General features: G+C 46.2%; 2 protein-coding genes across 4 annotated transcripts in view; one reads left to right on the forward strand and one right to left on the reverse strand.

Moving 5' to 3' along the window:
* The window catches only part of LOC129588909 (cytochrome P450 2J4-like), a 60,856-nt gene extending 45,399 nt beyond the window's left edge, over positions 1–15,457 (forward strand). Inside the window, exons 5-7 of the mRNA XM_055483327.1 lie at positions 14,637–14,868; positions 14,955–15,092; positions 15,270–15,457. Of these exons, the coding sequence (XP_055339302.1) occupies positions 14,637–14,868; positions 14,955–15,092; positions 15,270–15,457 (558 nt within the window). The remainder of the gene's footprint in view (positions 1–14,636; positions 14,869–14,954; positions 15,093–15,269) is intronic.
* LOC129588859 (uncharacterized) lies at positions 1,272–7,386 on the reverse strand. Of its 3 annotated transcripts, XM_055483255.1 has the most exons (5): positions 6,744–7,386; positions 6,218–6,298; positions 5,878–5,983; positions 4,348–4,507; positions 1,272–2,441 (listed from the first exon to the last, which is right to left on the reverse strand). In XM_055483255.1, exons 1-5 carry the CDS (start codon positions 6,833–6,835, stop codon positions 1,618–1,620), a joined length of 1,263 nt encoding a protein of 420 aa, XP_055339230.1. In that variant the 5' UTR covers positions 6,836–7,386; the 3' UTR covers positions 1,272–1,617. The 3 variants fall into 3 exon arrangements, with proteins under 3 accessions (XP_055339230.1, XP_055339231.1, XP_055339232.1); XM_055483256.1 differs by lacking the exon at positions 6,218–6,298; XM_055483257.1 differs by lacking the exons at positions 5,878–5,983; positions 6,218–6,298; positions 6,744–7,386 and adding an exon at positions 4,689–4,892.
* Positions 15,458–21,431: the final 5,974 nt, after the last annotated feature.

Consider the following 21,431-nt stretch of genomic DNA (forward strand, 5'->3'; position numbering starts at 1 on the left):
TTTCTTAGATTTTTTTCGTGTTTTCTTATGTTTTAGTGAGTTAGCAGATAGTCGTCAGCAAATTGTCGGGGTTCAGCAAACTGTCGTTCAGAAACTTGTCGATCATCGTGTTGTCGTTCAACAAACTGTCCGGTAAACATTTTTTAGGTCAGCAAAAAGTCGTGAGCAAGTTGTCGGTCAGCAAGAAAGCGGTCAGCAAATCGTTGGTGTGCCTTAAAAGCATTACTAGAGCCAGTAATATGTCGCGAACAGCAAGCTTAAACATGCAAGCAAAACTGACCCTTTGCATGATAAAGGGCGCGGCATCCTTCTTTCTTTTCTGGTTCTGCACGAGGTTGGTTAAAAGCCTCGGCACTGGTTAGCTTGCTGTTCGCGACATTACTGACTCTAGTAATGCTTTTAATGTTGATCCTCTTTTCGATACTATACAGTACTGTGTTATTCCACAGAACGCACTAGTCGCATGCATCTTACAACGTCAAAACCTGGTTCGCAATTCGCTTGGCAAGCTGGGCATGTCTCATTACTGTAACTGCACAGTTTCTTATTCCGTTTTCTTAAAATTCGTTGTCAAAAAAGATACCGACATCATGACACAAACTGAACTAAAACAGCTAAATTATGGTTAATAACTTAATATTATACAACGAGAAACAGGTGCGGCTTCGCCTCCGCGTTTCTTGTGATCCACGGCCCGAATCAACTAATGCCTCGGTTAGTCGTCCACGTAGCGAGGATCACTTAAAAGTTAAAAGTGGCGGCGCCTAAGTCACTCACTCATTCAGTTAGCGATTTTTGCTCTTTGGACAGTAAATAGTAGCTCATTAACTCACTCACTTAATCAGCGAATGTGCTCGACGGTGGACGGTCGAGGTAGATCGGACACTCACTCAGTCAATTAGCGATTTGCTTAATGGACAATAGTGGTAACTCGGTAACTCACTCATAATAATGGAGCTCCTAGCTTTTAGCAATTGTTTAGAAGACCGGTCCAACCAAAATCGAACAGCCCGATAAACTTATACTTACGTGTGACACATTGTCGGTATGGTTAACACCTACCATTATTTTATAAATGTGCCGAAAACAACATTCGATAGGTTAACTTGCGATTGTTAAATTTTGTGGTGATGTACGAAATTAAGTTCAATTTATTCCGTTCAATTTGCGTGTCTATTACTGTACAGAGGAGTATTGCGTATTGCATCCAGGCAAAACTTTTTTAAATTTCAAGGTAAACCTAAAACGGGGTTGGATCGTTTGAGGCATCGAGCCGGCACGATTCTGATCAGACGTATTCAAAACAAAAGTCATGTGACGCAGTTCTGGACCACGGCCGATCTCACTGGGGTATCAGATTTTTTTAAAAGTTTTCGGATAGAGAGATCTCCAGACTGTGGGGAGGCCGCGTAATATTGATCTTTTTCTGAATAATAAAGCGGGAATTATTTTAATTAATTTCTGCCATTATGTAATCAAAAAAGCCCATGACGATTATACAAGAAAGGTCATCTCCGCCAGGAAAGCGGGCATCGCGTTTAGTTTTTGGTTAGATTTCTATAGATCATTGAGGGTAACAGCAGAATGATCCCCTTCCGGATCTTGCCCAATGAAACTCTACTGCGTGCTGTTCTTAGGAGAAACCAGCAGCGTCGTCGTCTGCACGACCCATTCATGGAGGTACTGATGCGGCCGGAACCAGCACTGGACGTATCCTTCATCGGCCAGTCTGACGGCCCGAAAGTAGAGTCTAACGTGTTCCAGCTGGCCCGGGCTGTTGACGGACCCTCCCAGGTAGTATGGCTCGACGTCACGCGGTCCTTTCGTTCTGGGCACCAAACTCCGGTAGGCAGCCTCCCAGGGACCTTCCACGACGCGGCCATTGTGGACCCAGAGCAAATGGTTGCGCAGTCCGAAGAAGACGTCTTCCGGTACGGGCAGCCGGATGCTAAACGGCACCGCGACGGCCTCGCCCTCGGTGGCGGTCACAGCGAGCGGATCGGGCGCGGCGAAGACCTCGCTGCGGTGCGTGATCAGCGGCAGGAGCAGGAAGCGCTGCAGGACGCGGCGCTCCGTATTGTACTCGGGGCCCTGCGGCTCGATGACGCAGCGCACGTTGCCCCCGGAACGCATGGTGACGTTGCGGACGACGAGAATCAGGGTGGTGTCAACGCGGGAGAAGTTGTAGGTCTGCCCCGTGGTGTCGCCGTCCCGCAGCGCTTGCGGCTCTTCCGCTTCGTAGACGGGCCAGTCCTGGTGCAGCCAGGCCACGTGGCGCCAGTCGACGGACGCGGGAACGTTGCAGATAAACGTCGCGTCCTCCCCCAGACGCGGCCGGGACACCACGCTGTCCGGTGGAATGTCGCTCGGAACCAGCCCGGTCAGGATGATGCGGTCGTCCTGTCGGTTATTCAGCAACGCATCCGCCAGCATGTCGCTCACTATCAATTAACAGGTCTGTCAGCTTTATTTTACGAGTATTACGTCTGCTTATCCCATTCGGGGCACGTTGCTTAAAGAAAACACAATCGGCATTCGGCAAGTCCTTGCGCAGCGGCTGCGCACCACCAGTCGTACTCTGTTGCGGGTAGCTGAACAAAATGCCCGTCTGGTTTATCAAAGTGCGCTGGCTCAGTGGGAGCTGAATTGTGGGAGATCATGATAAATTTCTACACAATTTCACTTGGCCTCCTTGGTAACGAGCCTGTTTCAATTACCCAAACTAAAGTTTGTTGTTTTTTACTAGTCGATAAAATCCTCTATGGAACGGGACTAAAACGTTTACGGTAGCGGCAGATGGTTCGCGGGAAACAAATCAAAAGCGGAGACAGCTATTTTGTTCAGCCACCCGGCCCACCGAAACCTGACGCGTGGTTATTGTAAGAAACCTCGTATTTTGTACATTTCTAAAAATATTATTAAAATTTCATTCACACAACTTATTTTAAAGTTTAAAAAAAAATGCAAAATCCTGATGCGCTGTGAAAAGGGGGATATTATGGGGAATATTCGAAGCAAATCGGCCCATAACGAGGCTTTTGGTACGCCGATTTGTACGGTGTCTGGCGGCTTCTGCGACTTCGGCAGTCGGAGTTAGAAGTTGCGGGTTTCTCTGTCTTACCACAGGGACTGGGCTCAGTGTTGAGGGACGTACCTAGCAACGCTGCCGCAACATACGGCCATCCTTCTACCATATTCAGAAAGTCAGGAGCGGACCGGATCGGTGTCGGCATCAGTGGTTTACTGCAGTATTTGCAGGAGTACTCCTCGACACCGTGACCGCAGCTATCCAGAGCTTCACGATTCTACAGACAGCGATAATACGGTGCGCCAGCAGGAGAACTACGCGTTCGCTCTGTGTCTGTTCGTGTGCTGTCATACAGACTGTACGTAATACCGTGGCCATAGGACTACCGCTTAATTTAAGGATAGTGTAAATATTTACACATTGATCGCCCCATTTGCAGAGGATGGTTTTCTGCTTCCCTATACCTGCGCAATTAACCAGCAGTATAGCTGCCGAACGCGAGCTATTTAAAAAGTGCCGGGATAAGCACGTGTTTCTGTGGGCCTACGATGACTTCCCGGCGTAGTTTACAATTAGCCATACGGCTCCCAACCGCCACAGGGCGCCATCCTGACGAGAATCGTGCATACGAGTTCTGGGCCTTCTGGCAAAGAAGCAACCATTAAACCAAGAGGCTGCGTTAGGTGTACAACAGTACAAGTAGCCGCAAGACAGAGGGGGCTGCTATTTGTTCACTGCAGTCTGAGAATCTAGCTAAAAGTCATGTTATGTAATGTAGCTCGTGGCACGAATGTTACATATATAATGTTATGTAGCTCGTGGCACGAGCTACATAACATTATAATTATCCCCCTGGTGTCAGAGGGGGCGCCCAGGGCGGTCACTGTCAAATTTCTCATGCGTCGCGCAGTCCAGAATTACAGAAAATATTCAGCTTTTGTCCCAGTAAAGAATTCAGAGAGACGAAGCTGGTTTCGCTCGCAACGCCCAGCGACGCACCCCCTTTCCCGTGAAATCACATCGAAATTAATTGAAAAATGAAAAATCGTGACAGTCTTAACTAATAACTTATTTTTATTTTCGACACACCGGCCTCGTAATAATTTTCAAAAATTGGAAATCTCGAATTGGACAGTCAAATTAACACGACGCACAGCGCGCAGAACAACGGCACAGATGTGAGCCTGAAACCCGGCGCAGTTGCGCAATCGGAGAGCCTGTTTTCCGGGAACGCGTTCCGCAGAGAATAACCAGCCCACCGCTCGCCGTAATCCAGGGGGAAAGCTATTTTTCCTGGTAGATAACTACGCAGTACTCACGGTTGGCGGGCGCTAACTGCTGAGGGGAACATCCGGCGGACAAATGAAGCTGCGGCAGAAGAAGAAGCATCAACCAGCCGAGGCACGTCGGTGACAGGCAGATAGTGCCTCTTTTCCAGCACGCAGACATCGCAGCGGCGGCCAGCAGAATAACGATACCCTGATGATAACAATTATATTTTAAAACTACAGCAGAGAGACCACACTGCAGTAAATAAAAGCTTAATGGGGAAAAACTAGAAAATTCAGGTTGTTTTAGGAAATTAAATTAAATTATTAACCCCGCAACAGGCATATGCCTGCTGCAGTTAAACCGGTTAATTCACCAAAAATCAACGCACGTGCAGCTGGTGGAAATTGCAGGCACAGAGAAGAAAGGTCCAGCGGCGTAGTGAGCCGGCCACCTGGGCGGCCATCCCATCCGCAAAGGCTGCAGACGGCCCACCATCCACCGTTCAGCGCGCTACGCCGCCGGACGATGACGAGTCAATAATTCTGACACTAACTAATTTTTTCAAAAAGTCCAAAATTCAAATATATTTCCTTCTGTAACCAACTCTGCCGTGACACCATAATATGGCCTTGCCGTTTATCGCCGCGCCTTCGACTCGTGCCGAAGGAAGCAGCAGCAGCGCTAGATGAGCGGAGCAAGACCGAGAAACAGCGCAGCATCGCGTCCAAGATGATCGGTCGTCCGCGCTGCGCTGGGAGAGCTACGGATTGTTCGGACCAGATGCCAGCGGGCTGGAAGGTTTCTTCGCCAAGATGATCCGGCAGAACCAGGCACAACGCCAGCAGCAGCGTTTGCGCAGCACCGGATCAGCGCACATTCCAGCGCGGCAGCGCATCGATCGTCTGCAGATTATCCTGTCCTTTTCGTCCGGTTGAGCCAAGTACAGTTGTACTGTACTTGGTCTGTATGTAGTTGTACTGAAAATGAGTTTCGACTTTTCTCTAATTAAATAAAATTAATTTAATTTAGTTTGCCGAATTCCCAGTTAATTTCCACTTATGCTTCAGCAGCTGTTAGGCATCGGTCACTGTGGTTGCTGTTTAAATTCAACCTATTAATTTAAATTAATTTAGTGCCGTAATTAAAATTTAAATGAATTTAATTTAATCAGGTAAGTACCACAGTCACAGTGACCGGCGCATAGCAATTATTATGAGAAGAACTTAACCGGGAACTCTGTAAAATAAATTAAATTAATGCATTCAATTAGTGGAAATTGATTATCAGTAGTGGGTCTTAACTGGACGGAAAAGGCGGGATCATCTGAAGACGATCGATGCGCTGCCTCGCTGGATATGTACGCTGATGCGCTGCTGCGCAAACGCTGCTGCTGGCGTTGTGGCTGTTTTCTTAGGGATGATCTTGGCGCAGGACACCGACCACTACCAGCTGCGTGGCATCTGGTCAATCTGGTTGAGCAGCTGGCGGAACAGCGGAAGTGGCACGCGCCGGCGCTCTCCTAACGATCAGCGGAAGAGCGGACGACGGCCCGGACGCCCTGGAGTTCTGGCAGATACCGGGCTGCGTGCAGCGCTGACCGGAGCCGTCCGCCACACAGCCGGCACCCTCCCGCGCAGGATTTCCCGGATAACGGGACACGGATGTGGCAGATGACGGCGCCGCCTGCAATTCAGTGAGATCTAAACTGTACCAAATAAAATCAATCAGCAGATCAATACACATAAATTAAATTAAACTAAATTAAATTAAATTTTAATTAATTCGATTTATTCAAATTAATTTTTATTAAATTTGAATTAAATCAATTAATTTAGCGTAACTTTTAGATTATTATGGCTTTAATTACAATTTGAAGGATGCGTCCATCTACGATACTGATTTAGTTTTGCACCGTACAATTGCAGTCTCACTGAATTCCAGGTTCCCGTCATCCCGGCGCCCACCGCCTCGGAGGCCGAACGGTCAGTTCTCTTCCATCTAGATTTTTTTTAAAATTTAATTCTTTCGTTTCAGTTTTCGATTTGAGCATCCCGTTCCTTGTGCTGAGTTTTATATTTTAGGCTTTCTAAGTTCAATTGCATGTGGTTATTAAATATCACTCTAGCTGGACGTATTAATTTTGCAATTACATTATTGCGTCTAGTTTTTTTAAAAATAACCAAAATAAATATGACTTAAAAACAAAGCTAGCAACAACCAAAACAGACATAAATTAGGAAAAAAACGAATGTTACCGAAATTAGAACTTTTCCTAAAATGAGAAACCAACTTAATTTTTAAAAAGACTACATCGGCGGTAATGAAAATAATTGTTTTTAAAATCAAAAAATAAGCTTAAATCAGAAAAAAAATCCTTAGATTTATGTTAAGGAACGCTAAACATGTTTCGCAAATAAATCAGCAAAAAAAAGTAACATCTGACCTTTTTTTCGGTATTTCGTCGCTATATTTTCGGTGATGCCATAAAGGATATTTTGCCTGGGATGCCCGACGCCGACTGAAATCAGTAACCATTAACACGCTGTGCCTGCCGCCCCGGGCGGGCAGCCAGCGTGTCAATGCCCATCTTCAGGGGAAAACACTGGATGGCATCATCGTCCATCCCGTTCTCCTCGCTCCCGTTCTCCCAGGGAAGATTCAGCCCGAATATCCGGACGATTTTGGGAATTAGTCATCCAGGAGAGGCTGCGGCGCATGTTGCTGGGGCAGGCCATGACGTAGATCCACTGTGGCGAAATGTCTTCGAATTTCCATTTCGTCCCTTTCGAGTGATGGCTGTCCGCACTCCGCAGCGTGTAATGCGCTACAAAGTCACAAGAGTTGGCTGAAACGTTCAAGGAAGATTCCTTTCCGACGTTAATGCCGAACCAGAAGCGTCCCAGTAGGAACTGCGTCATGAGATCTAATGCGAAAGACTCGTTCTTGGGTGAAAACTGCAAAGCCAAGTACAGACGCGCAGCCGTGGTTCGATTTTTAAAAATAATGCGACGGCATGACCTGTGGCGTAATGGTGCGAAGGTAAACGGCAGGGTTCTGTGGCCGCCAGGTAACAGGTTCGGCTGACTGCCACACGGCAGGATGAACTTTGAACTGCCGGTCCGAAAGTGGCGTGCTGTCGCCCAGTGTAGGCGAGAGTTGGCCATAATGTTGTCGGTTTGATCGACGGTTTACTAGCGCACAAGACGCTGCACAGAATGCAGACCAGCTGACTGCTATAACTGAGAAGTACTCCTACAGAGTTGCATATTTTGCTCACCGGTCACTAACACCACCGCCCATGTGGTGCGCTACAGGAGCAGCTGCTGATCGCACCACGTGCTGTTGCAGTTCTTCGTCTACTGGTCGGTAGTCACTGGAACAAAAATTAAAAATGTTGGAATTTAACATTGCTAAAATGTGTAAACGTGGAAGAGCGGTGGCTTCACATTGCATCTGGTCCAGTCCCTGTTTTTTGGATTTTTATGGAAATTTAGTTCCTGCTTCAAAATTACTCAGAGCGAAGTTTTCACTATGAAAGCTATTCGTTTCTGGTATTTTTGCAATTGTCAGGAAATTTTAACAACAGGTGACCAAAATAAAAGAACGTTTATATAAGAAAGAATATTGAGAGTGAGTCAGTGACGAAAATCTGAGAAAAACCGAAGCAGGGCTACTAGGGCATATTGCGGACATATAGGCTGTTCTTTCTGTGTGTTACTGTATTTTAAGCATGCATAGTCGACGTTGACACATGTCAATAACGTTCACAAAATGCTGATGCACGAATATTACGAGTATTATGAGCGAATCTCGGTAAGAGATACTTAATATCATGTAGATAACATTATCCACCGTGCACATGACAGAAAAATGAGAATCCTCAAAATGGCGAAAGATTATACTACAGTGAGGAAAAACGCTTTCTGAAAGGCCATGCTATCTCTCAGCACACATGAATATTAGAGAGAAAAAGACAGCAGCGTGCGACGACGACCATTGACGGCAGAGATGGGCGTGGCCTGACTCAGGAATCGGTGTCGTCGTAGAACTGCTCGATGAGGGCGCGGTACTGGGCGGCGACGACGTTGCGCTTTAGCTTCAGCGTGGGACCCAGTTCGCCGCCGGGGATGCTGAAGTCCTCGGGGAGGAGCTTGAATTTCTGCACGCACTGGGCGCGGCTGGTGGCGCGCTTGTTGACCAGCGCCAGGCGCTTCTCAATCACCTTCTGCAGACTGGTCAGCCCGACGACCTCCGTTACCGTGCTCACGTCCTGGCCGCGACGTTCTCCTTAATCCTGTAGAAACAGACTTTAAGGAAAATGCCCGGTACATGCGATGACAAATGGGATTCACACACTAAAACTTTCGCTTTCGCGCATTACAAATCACTTGTTCGCAATACATTATGTCATTCTAAAGCTAAATAATTTGTATACATTGTTCCGAAAACCGTTTGCGCGTGCAACATCCGGTTGCCGAGATAAGGCGAATTAAAATGGGCGAAAAGTTTAACTGTAATCTGTAACGACGGCGGGAATACGTGCAAATAGTAAAACATATACTTACACTATTCAGATTAAAACAAAAATATTGAATAAAATCGAAAAAATCAAGGGATTTATTGACTAATACGAAAACGGCCTGTTCATCACAATGTTGTTACCATTCTTGTGCGGGCTTCGTCAGTCTGTCCAGCGGAGCACCCGTCGTCAGGTCAATCTCCGATTTCAGTGTTAGTAAAACAGCGAGGAATTTCCGCTTGTCGCCGATAACCATGGCGTTACTGACAAGCGGCAATTCTTCCTTAATCGCGTCCTATTGGATTAAAGCATATACATTAAACACACATTTACCTAATAAGTACGATATTTAATTTAATTTATACATATTACCGAGTTTCATATGATATCCTTTGAAAACTACAAATTTGCAATTACTGTATATTTATGAAGGAAACATGTTATACATTTATTTATCTGCATGTATTTATTTAAGTATCGCCATATTAATCTATCTACGAGTGTAAGAGTTATGATATCGCTGATCAAGTGCACACGTACTTCTATGGGAATGGGCGGGACATTTTCGCGGTAATGAGCAGCTCCTTGAGGCGACCGGTAATGAAAAGGAAGCCTTCGCTATCCTAAGGAAGGTCATCAAGATAATGTACAGACAGTTTTATATAAAATATTTTATGTACGTGTAAGCCTAATTATTTGGCGTATTTTTGCACATGCATATATGTCTTTTATTATTTTTTTATATGTGAACCAATATGCCGCATTAATATATATTTATGTCGCCAAAGGTCATTACAATTTACCCGTTAAATCGCTTGAGATTGCCGCGCAGTTCGACATCCTGCGCCACGGAGCCGATCCAGGTCTTGACGGCGCCGTTCTTCTTGCTGACCGCCTGCATCTTCTCGGCCATCTTCTCGAAGACCCGCGGCACGCCCACCAACGCCGTGGGCCGCGCCTCCCGCAGCGTGTCGACCAGGGTGCCCTTCAGCGCGTCCGGCTGGGCGAACCAGACCACGCCGGCGGTGTTGATGGACAGGTAGAGGTCGGTCATCTGCGCCGCCACGTGACTGAGCGGCAGATAGCTGACGAAGGTCTCCTGGATGTCGCGCCGGCTCTTCAGCGTGGTGAAGGCTTCCGTCATGGCCATGCGCGAGGTCCACAGCAGGTTGTCGTTGCTGAGCATGGCGCCCTTGGGGTTGCCGGTGGTGCCGGAGGTGTAGATGACCGTGCAGCACTTGTTGGGAGCGATGGCGGCGTGCCGCTCCTGGATGGCCACGTCCGGCACGTACTTGGCCAGGCCCGGCAGCTCCGCCCAGCTGTAGACGCTCTCCTCGGGCCCGTGCGCCGGCGTGCCCAGGTACTGGACGATAACTTTGAGGTGCGGCAGTTCGTGGTGGATCTTCATGATCTTCTGCACCTGCTTGTTGTCGTCGCACACGATGATGTTGGCGCGCGAGTCCGAGGCGTTCCATAGACAGGTTTCCGCGGAGTTGGTCGTATATATTCCCACCGCCAAGCCGCTGTATAAAATCAAGCGTAATCATTTTATTTAATTTCCCAATATTATAGCATGCAGCTAATCAGAAAGACATCGAATCACGCTGCATAAAAAATATTTAAGCTTATCTAAAAATAACAATTTCTGTAAATGTGTTAATTTGTTAATTAATTTTATATATGTGTAGTCATATCAGTTTTTATATAAACAACAAAAAGTTTGATCAGATTAGCTTTATAGTGTACAATAACACAGAATAAAGAATTACACGATAAAAGAATTTTTGTATTCGGTGCACTTTAATATTTATATATGAAATAAGTTTTTTTCTGTACCCGGCATAAATGGCGGCCATATATCGGAAATGAACCATTCCGGCGCGTTAAACCCGATTATCCCGACAGCGTGGAAAGGCTCCAGTCCGCGATGGATGAAGGCTTTGGCCGCGGCCACCACGTCGTTGTGATACTGCAGGTACTTCCAGGTTTTCCACGCCCCGTCACGCTTGACCTTTAGTGCCTATAAACATCCCCACGTTATAACGCTGTGACCCAGCGTTCAGCGGAATATGTCCATACCGGTCGCGAGGCGTTGTTGGTGGCTCGATACGGCTGAACCAGGTCGGCACGGACTCGGGCTGGACGCCGTCGGTGTGCGGGTGGCTGCCCATGCGGATCTTGACGGGCGTGCCGGGCTGTATGGACCAGATGTTGTCGGCCGGGGCGCACTGGTCCGGACCGCAGTGGCCGTCGATGGGGCTGACGCCCCGCGTAGACCGTTCAGCGGACTGGCGTACTCGCTGTCGACGCTGTAGTGGAAGCCGTTGCACAGCGGATCGGACGGACTGGACGCCAGGCTGCCGTTCCCGTACAGTTCCATCTTCGGCGAGGCGTTGCCGGGGTCCTGGCCCGGGGATACTGCATTAAACAAAACAAGCTATATATTTTTTTGTTAATTACAGCTTAATTTTAGTTAAGTTATAGGTACCTTTATAGACCCTGATATATGGCACCAGATTCGTGTACATGCACGAAAACCTTCGCACCCTCGTAAACACTTTTTTGCATTGCTTTATGACATTCTGTAGTCAGATGATTGGTATTTCTACGCGCGATATTGCGTATTATTATAGTGGCAAAAATATTCCAAAAAGTCTAATGAAGTTCAGATATACCAAAAGCCTCATTTCGAACCGCTCCTATTCAAATTTTCCACAATTACACACATGAATATGAAAATCTTTCTTCCATTGAGCAAGAATTACTGTTCTTTTCAGTTTTCAAATAGAATTTTAAAAAATTAAAAAATTCAGTGTTTGTATATGTACTCGTACATATTCGTACAAGAATTTAGTGCCTTATATCGGGCTACGTTCTTTCAATGGTGCACGTGCTGCCCTTTACCCATTTAGTTTAGCTTATCGGTGGTAATGAAACGTACTTTGTTAGCCATTTTAGAAGCCTGCATTTTTATAAAAAAACTTCGCAATAATTTTCGCATACAGTACTTGAAATGCTATTAGCAAAAACCTGGATAATAATTATTCGATTTCATTAGACAAAAAATTATGTATTATACAAAACGATAAAACATAAAATCATATGTTGAATTGGGTATTTTATCCAGAAATTGCGTATTGTCTTATTTAACGGGATCTGCCGGATATAGATTCTCCTGATCGTTATTTTGTCAGTTTGCTTGACCTTTGACATTGTTTCTTACAGCGGAAATAACACTGCTGGGCAGCCAGTTATTTCATGCGAGGAAAACAGCCGAAATCAATGGCACCGTGCCAGAAATAAGTGAGTGAGTCGGATGCGTACGGTCTCCCGATCCGATTCTCCAGAATATTCTCCAGCACCATGATGGTTTGGCCGTACCGAATGTTTTGGCCGTTTCGCTTCAGAAACAACAATTTTTAACCAGGAGCTTATGAATTTTTCTTCACAAACTTTTAATTACGGTTTATAAACAGAAACTGGAGTTTTTATTGAAATGCAAGCGATTTAAACAAAAAAACTGTAATCGTAATTCAATAAGTTGAACAGGGGTTTAAAAATACTATGATCGTATGCACCACAAGAAGTTTAAAAAGCGATATTAAAATAATACTTAAACAAAGTGAAAAATCTCCGCTTAAATTTTGTTCTGGCCACGCCCATCGGCCATGGCAGATGAGAATAATTTCTTATTCCTAGTCCAATGTTCCTCTATCTTCCTCTATCTATCTGAAATTTTTCGGAATTTTCAGGCAGGGGCGGGGCCCTGGTTAATTTGAATACTACTGTCAGTTCGATCTGCTTTGAAATGCTGATGACCTTTGCCATGTTCTGTAGTTGGGACGCTGGACACGTTAATCCGTAGCGCACCGCTGCCCATCGAAGAGATTAAGGACCTCCTCCAGCAGATCCTGACCGGCGTGGTGGCCATCCACGCCCACAAGATCATCCACGGCGACCTGAAGCCGGCCAACATTGTTCTGGCCCACGACACCAGCGCCCCCTTCCACCGGCGCGCTAAACTCACCGACCTGGACGACCACCTCGCCCTGCTGACCTCCACGACGTCGGCGCAGGACCTCCAGACCCGCGGGAACTTCCGCTACATGCCGCCGGAGGTCCTGGTCGGCGGGCGGAAAGGTCATCCCGTCGGCCGGAAGAGCGACATGTGGAGCGTCGGCTGCATTCTCGTCGACATGTTCCGCCACGGGGAGCCGGTGCGGTTTGAAAAATTGGTGGAAGGGAAGGACGTCTTGGTGGACGCGCTGACGGTGGGGGAGGGGGTGGGTCTGCCGGTGCTGATGCAGTATGTGGTGCAGGGCGCGACGCCCGAGATCCCGTATCAGGCGCCCGATGCCGCGCGGCATCTGTTGAGCCGGTGTTTCAGGATGAATCCGAAGGAACGCATTAGTGCGGCCAATATGCTGCATAGTGTGTGGTTCCAACAGGATGGCTCTATTCCCCTAAACGTGCCGGAGACCCTCCCAGGTGCTTGTTAACTTAAGGTTCGTCATCAGTTAATTTGGCCAATTTATTTGATTTGATTTTACAGTAAAATAAATGATTTTTAGATCCGCGTCATGTGGAAAACAGCGGGGAGTTCCTGCTCAACTACGGCGAGGACATCCCCGCTCCGGACTCGGAGATGATCTGGGACGTCGGGGTGAATTGCGGACCCCGGGAAGCCCCTGGACGAGAAGTACCGCGCCCTGTTGAGACGGCACCTGGACCCCGCCCACCGTCCCACCGGCCCCCTCAATCCCCTCGGGCACCTCCTATGCCGCGCCGTAATCTTTCTAGCGCAGCCGGGATCTCTCTCTGGGGCCGTCGCTTCCGGACGTGGCGCGCTAGATGAGTACCTACACCCGCGATTACGAGTACGTGTGCCGGGGACGCACCACCCAGTTGGATATATCCGTTGGACGCCGGGGAGCTGTTGAACGCGCAGGTGTGCTGGTATGAGCTGTCCATGGCGGATTTCGTGCGACATAGGGGAAGTTCCGGATGGAGGAGAAGATCGTGGCGGAGGCCGGCGCGTTGGTGACCTTTCTGAAAGCGCAGGAGGGCCGGCCGTTGGAGACGAAGGTGCCGCTGAGCATCAGCGTGGCCAGCGTCATCGCCGGCGCCCGATACGGGATGGACGACCCCCAACTGCGCTTATTCCTGCAGTACACCAAGGAGAATTTCGAGTTTACTATGAAAAAGGTCATCCTGGCGGTGCTGCCGGTGATGCGGTATGTGCCGCCCATTCGGGAGCAGCAATAAAAAGCTGACTATATTCCACTTTAAGCAGCAAATAAACATCAAGATAATTGCTTTAATTAAGGCCATTAAAATTTTAATTACGAAAAATAATTACTCAATTTTAATTGAGAACTTTACAGATTTATATGGTTTAAAGTTTGAATCGAATTTAGTTATAAAATTATGAAGAAATTACGAAGATTAACTTGGACTTTTTTTAGCGAGGCAAATTAGTTTTTTATCGAAAAATTTAACACTTGCCTGAAACAAAATAATATAATTACTGCCATTAAAAATTTAATCAAAAATTAGAACGGCAATTACCGTTAGGGAACAATTTTCCATCAGTTCAGGTAATTCGGTAATAATTAAATTAAATATACAAGTACAAAATACATAGTTAGAAATAAATCTACAGATCTAGAGATGATTGTGAATTTTGTAGCGACTGAAATTCCGCTGCTGTTGGAAGACCTCTTCGAAGCCGGACTCGACCACGACGCTGCGCTCGGTAACGGGGAAAAACTAATTAAAATAAGCAGCTCCTGACCTTTATGACTTTATGCATCGCAGGCGTTGTTAATGATGGCGCTGCATCCGGACATCCAGCGGCGCGTCCAGTCCGAACTGGACCGACACGTTAACGCCGCCAACGGGGAATTCGCCACGCCCTCCGAGAAACTGGCCACGCCCTACGCCGAGGCCACCCTCATGGAGGTGCACCTCTACGCCAGCGTCGTCCCGATGGGCGTGGACCACTGCGCCCGCGAGGACATCCAGATCGAGGGATACGACGTCCCGAAAGGTATCCCAAACCGTGACCTTTATGACTTTTAGATTTATTCATTTTATTTTATTATTATTATTTTTTATATCTGTTTCTAATGGCAGGATCGATTGTCCAAGTCAATATCTACTTCGTCCACCATATTGACGCCTGGTGGGAGGAGCCGGAGCGGTTCCGCCCGGAGCGTTTCTTAATAGTCGGCCAAGGGCAGACGTCGGAGTATCTGATGCCCTTTGGACTAGGTAAGCGGGTTTTTCTCACGATAGTCTACCGATGGGAAATTTTTCCGCGATTTCTTTAGATTTATTTTTGCTCTTTTAATATTCCTTTTAAATACTTCTTATAAATTCCTACAATAAATTTTAATGAATTCTAATTTTGATAAGTGTATTTTATATTATTTTGTTTATTTATTTTAGGAAAACGACGGTGCCTGGGTGAAGCGTTGGCCCGCGCCGAATTGTTCATTTTATTCTGCGGCATCGTGCAGCGCTTCGACATCCGGTTGCCGGAGGGCGTGGCATCCGCCGACATCGATCTGACGCCGACGTCCGGCATCACGGCCGACACGCAGCCGCACCGACTATGTTTTATACCGCGCCTCTGATTTATTAGTCAAAAAAATTGAGCAGTTTCCTCTCGACTTTTAATTATGGCTTAAATATTTTAATAAAAATTGCTTCCTTTCTATTTTTTATTGATCTGAAACATAATTAATTAATTTGAAATGTATTTTACTTGGATAGTAAATTTTAACGTATTTGCTGTATATAGTAGTTAATTCTGCGCAGAAAAATACCAAAAATTGCTGTGTCACATGCTGGTGACTATCACTGTATTTCATCCAAGAAAGCATGGCAATTTTTTCCCGGTTAATAACCTGTGTTTTCCATGAGCCGGCGTCCGGTAACAACGCGGTTTTTCTGATAATTGTGGATTTACACCACAAGTAAGCTATTTTCCCGAGTGTTTTGTTTATGCGGCAACACGGCGACGCCACCTTATAAAAGGCTGACCTCCGCTCAGAATAATGCGCGTGACAATGCCTTGTGCGCATATTTCGGGAAACCATAACAACACTCACCGGGCAATACAAATAAACACTCGGGCAGCATATGGCGAAAAGCGTGCCGGAATGCTGCTGAAACTGAGCCGAAGAATGCACTGTTAAATGCTTTCTGTAAATGCATACATAAATGCAACGCATTATACGAAAAAAAATATGCATTGGGTACACAAACATGAGCGACTGTTAATGTGAGAGTAAAATCTAATTTCCTTGAGATTTCGACCGGAAACCCGCTATCGCCAGTTAGTGCAAGCCATAGCTAACGTCTACTGAATTATTCTGTAAATAAATTATCCATTAATCATTTGTGCATCAATTTTGCGCCTTCCGTATTCATCATGTTCCCGGTCGGATTGTGGAAATCGTGTCTTCACACTGGAATTCGTAAGCAAGATATTAATATAGTCAAATTACAAAATAACCATAAATATCAATACAGTAAAAACAGTATATAAAAAATATGTAGATAATTACTCGTATATGAAATAAATTCAGTGTTCTAGTGGAATAAGAAATAATTCAAAAATAGAAAACGTTAGTAAATGATAGTTTTAAATAAAGATAAAGTAATGTTTTTGATAAATCAGTACTTCTATGAAATTACATTAAACATTAAATAATACAGAAATAAGAAAATAAATAGAAACATCGATTAAAAAATTAGAAAATTATAATTGTACTCGTACAGCAAACGGAAATTAATTTAAATATTGCCTGCGTATAGTAATAAAATGCGCATTGGTACAGTGTCGATATTGGTGGGACACGCCGTGAGCTACACGTACTACTGCAACGGCCAGAGCTCGACGTACCCGCTGGCGGGATGCAGTTACAGCACCCTGGGCAGCCTGGACCCCAACGCCCTCATCGTCGGCACGCCCAGCATTGGCACCACCTACGACTACAACAACGGCTTCAACAACAACGCCTACTACGCCGGCAATATTCGGCGTCATCACCATCATAACCGCTGGTCACGATGGCGATAAACGAATTTCTTAATTAATCTGGCTTTAATACTGGTTAGTTTGACCGGTACTTTATACAGAGTGGATGTACTAGTATCAGTAGTAGTATGTAGAAAGTAGTTTGTATTTGAATGTCGAATTTTGTACGCGGGTGTATATGAAGACGCTGATAATAATAGTAATTTTAATAGTAATAATAATAATTTATGGAACTGTATCTTTTAAAATTATAAAGAAAATTGTTTATGTAACTGTACAATTTGCTGTTAATGAGATGCCCTTATCAGTAGACTCTCACCGGTTGTTGGTGTGAAGATTAAACGCTCCACACATGCCGACTACCGAACGGTTTCGTATCTGAAAGTTTTTATTCAACTCACCAAAAAATAGCTAATGAAAATTGCGTATTTATCACGCAAAAAGGATCATCATATAATTTCTTATTAATTACTTATAGATAAACACAAATCGAACTACAAAAAAAACTGGTGCAATGCTGATGGTGATTTATAACAGGTGAGAACGATGGTGATTCATGCGAGAACACAAAATGAACAATAACCGAAATACAGAACTACTAATGACTAATGACAACACACGTGAACGCTGCTGTTATACCGTATATCCACTTGCGTTATGAAAGGCGAACAATTCAGGACAATGCCAGCACTGACTCGAGCCGGTTAACGGAGGACATGTGCTGGAGTTCAAAGGAGGACAGATGAGTCTAAATACAGCGGTGCATCGATCTTTACACCCGAAACTTTCTCAATTCCGCGACGGAATTCGGTGCGAAAAGGCGGCTTCAGCATATTGATTCAATCGGTAACCGGGGTCCACTTCCGGCTGGCGGCATCAAACAAAAACAGCTGCGCCAAACTACCGCGAGCGATCAGACCATACACGGCCTCGCCGCGGCAGGGGATAAAAGGTGGCAGTGGCACCTGCCACTGGCAGTTGCCACTGGCAGTGGCATCTGCCATTATGCTTCTCGAAAACGATAAAACGTGGCATTTGCGAAAACTATTTATGCGTACTTTTTACGAAAAGTAATACGAAAAGTTGAGACCAAGAAATTTGACAAAACTAAGAAAGGGTTATCCTAGTGATGGTGTTGGTAATAGTACTGGTACACCGTGCCTGTAGTGGTAAACTGAGTAGTGCTGGTACCGGTGGGGCAATGAGATTGGAAGTGATTATGGTACTGCTACTATGTATTCAGTCTTTAATTTTCTGTTTTTCGAATTAGGTGGAGGTTTTGTCAAGCCTTTCAGTTTTTAGCTTGTAACGTTCTGAGGAGAAACCGAGGTATAACCGGCTTTTACGTAACAGTTAAATTTTTTAGCTCGATTGGTGGCATTCAGAATTTACGATTCGTAACAAAAAATAGGTTTTGATAACAATTCTACCTAATGTCAAACGTCCGACAGTTAACCCTTTTTAAGTTTTAAAGCGATGACACTTAAAACCGGCACCACAGTTATGGACAGCAACTTATACTGTGGTGCCAAGTAAATTCCGCACCATTTCGTAAAGCCTGATATACTAGAGCTGTATACGGGGTTCAGCGTTCGCTGAGCGCACTGAACAGCGTCAGGCTGCCAGTTGCAAAGGGCCGAGCGTAACGGAGCGCTGCTCACTCTTGAAAAATCGTTCCTGCTTCAAAACGGTTCTCTATCAAGATTTACTGACGTGAATCTGATCCAAAATAAATTTTTACTATTTATGGTTACAAAACATGCTATTTGTATTACGTATTATTTAACTGCTGGTACGAATTGCTTTGTCGTACCCGCATATACTACTAAACATGAATTATTTCAAATTGCGCGTTCAGCCAGTTCATAAGCCTGTAGACAGTGAACTCACTGAACGCTAAAGCCGTCCATACAGCGCTTGTCTAGCATGCTGAACGAAAAATTGCGGAATTCTCTTGGCACCACAGTAATAATTCGAGCTGTCAGAAGCACGATAAGCCACAAGCACTACAGTGTTTAACGTAAAAATTCAAAAAGATCACAAATTACTAATTAGTCACTAAAGTATTTGCCAAAATTAAATTATTATTGCTCTGCGGTCCGTTCATCAAGATTATAACCTCCCTGTATTTGTAAATTGCAGTTACCAATGACTTTGAATTGTTTTCATTCATTAATAATCCGTGATTTATTCCGCGCGAAGTCTACTGGTCGGTTATACACGGCTTGGGTTCGGCAATATAGCCAAGCAATTTTTGAACCTTTTCTGACCATGAGACGACACAGTTTAAGTTAATGGCTAAATCGGTGTCCCCAATCAGTTTATTTGGAATTTCGTGTTTGTGGCAACTGCCATGTTTCATCGCTTGCCAGTGACCTGCCACTGCCAGTGGCAGTTGCCAGTGGCAGGTGCCACTGCCACCTTTTATCCCCTGCCCCTCGCCGCACAGTCCAGCCTGCAGGGCTTTATTGGCCTGCTTTTCCCACTGCTGCACCAGCATCGACTCGCTGAAGCCGGGACGCTTCAGTTCCGCAATGAGAAGAACTTGGCGCAGGTCCTTTTTGTTGAGGACCTCGATGGTGTTGTCGGGCGTCATGAAGCCCTCTTTGTTCTTCAACTCCGGCTGCGGGCGTACCCGGAAAAGCGGGGCGATGTTGATGAGGAGCAAGTAGAGGAAGAGCTCGTAAAAGGGCGCTTGATCGTGTGGCCCGCTGCCTCCACTTGCTTCACCCGCCGTTTCAAGAGGACGTGCTGCCGGCGGTACCAACCCCACGCCGTGGCGGCCCCTGAATGGGCCATGGCGGGACGCTGAACCGCCGTCGGCAAGGAAATCCCACTGCGGCCCATCATCAGGCTGCCCCCGCCGCTCCCGGATAGCAGCACACGCGACATTTCCCGGCCCCCAACCGTCTTCTTCTGTGCACCGGGATCCCGGTCCATCCCGTCGCCGACTCCGTGACCAGTTCCGATTCGTCTAGTGCAGCCTGATGCGGACGCGAGACCACACACGGTAGCCGCAGTTTGTGGACGGCGTCGCTGACCATCGGCTGACTGTTGACCTCGCGCACCGGGAAGCGCTAATGGGGCTCCAGGACGATCTCGCGCAGCGGTGTCCCGCATGTCTCACTGTGCTCATTCGGCATCAGCATGTCCACGACCTCGATAATGCCCTGGCCCAATCCTTGCACTTGCTGCCTGCTGATCCCACCGTATCTGTCAATGTAGCGCCGGGTTTACAGATTTTGTACAGACTGTGATAAAAATGTACTTTCTGTAAAACATACTAATAATTTACGAGTACTTATAATATTTACGGATTCTCCACTCTCTCCCGCTTCCTGGTCAGGTTCGTTAATGAGCTAGTAAAGGGTTGCGGTTTCCTGCGCGCGTGCCACCTCACGGAAATCAGGAACAAAACCACACAACATCGCTAGCACACAGTTTCTAAACGCTAAAATTTCCAGAAATTGTGTTGTGCAGCTCGATAAAACACGCCTGGTCAGCTTGTCGGATGAGCGTGAGAAACGGTCAGTGACCATTGTTCTCCGTTTCTGAGTGGAAAGTGCCGTAGACACGGCACGTGCTGCACTGCTGCAGCCAATCACGGCAAAGTAATGTTGTACAGCGGCAGGGATTCAGCGCACTGACACCACTCTAATGCTAGATCCAGAATGGATCCAGGGACGGAGACAGAAACGGAATCTATCCCGTAGAGCGAGCAATACGATCTGGATGGCGAGCTATGCGGAAACACAAAACGTCGCACCGTAATTGCTGACTTTTAATATTATTGAAAGTCTGGAGCACAGAAAATCAACAAGTGATCGGCGCAGCTCGATCGTAAAACGTAGAGCCCGTTCAACAGTGTGCAACACTGCGCAGCACGTGCTATGCCGCGCCCACTAACACAACTCAAGCCAGCCAATCAGAGGCGAGACACGTCACAGACCGTAATCCAAAGGCGTAGCGCCTAGCGCCACGGACGTGAACGCTAGTGAGCCTCGTCTCACATGCCTCTGGGGGGATGCCGAGCTCCGTTGAGGCTGGACACACTCCCGAATCCACGAAAAGACGGTCGCCGGTGTCTGTGCGTGCTCAAAAACATCAAATTCTCTTATTCCATTTATCACATCAATTCCAAATGCACTATGTGAATTAAAGAGATCTGTATCAAATACTATTCCATATCAATTCTAATACAAAAACAGGTCAACAGTTATAAGATCAACAAAAGTATTAATCAAATGTAGACTAGGATCCTCCACTTCTGACTCGTAAAGGTCACAGGTCCTGTCCACCGTTTTCCGCACTTTTGGCCTATTCCGCTCTGTTGAGCAATTCCGCGCATCCGTAGTGCGACTTTTCATCACAATCCGCTTGAGAATCAGGTGCGTATCAAGTACGACTTTAGGAATACTGCTTCATCTTTGGAATATGGTGCGTATCAATTGTACGACTTCAAAATGAGATCCATAAAGGTCATGGAGGGACGTCATATAGACCAGCGTAGTTCGCTTCCTCCCTGGTAAAGGTCATCCTTTGTTGAGATGATCCGTTGTGATGTG

This window comes from Paramacrobiotus metropolitanus, unplaced genomic scaffold, assembly GCF_019649055.1.
Source record: "Paramacrobiotus metropolitanus isolate TYO unplaced genomic scaffold, Prichtersi_v1.0 Parri_scaffold0000032, whole genome shotgun sequence".
In the NCBI taxonomy this organism is placed as follows: domain Eukaryota; kingdom Metazoa; phylum Tardigrada; class Eutardigrada; order Parachela; family Macrobiotidae; genus Paramacrobiotus; species Paramacrobiotus metropolitanus.

Excerpts from the sequence above, each read along its gene's own strand:
- LOC129588859 (XM_055483255.1), bottom strand. The coding sequence starts at position 6,835 with ATGGTTACTGATTTCAGTCGGCGTCGGGCATCCCAGGCAAAATATCCT. Across the intron at positions 6,299-6,743 it reads GACGAAATACCGAAAAAAAG|ATGGAAGAGAACTGACCGTT; the intron begins GTCAGATGTTAC and ends AAAAAAATCTAG. Across the intron at positions 4,508-5,877 it reads TCAGCGCTGCACGCAGCCCG|GGTATCGTTATTCTGCTGGC; the intron begins GTATCTGCCAGA and ends TGTTATCATCAG.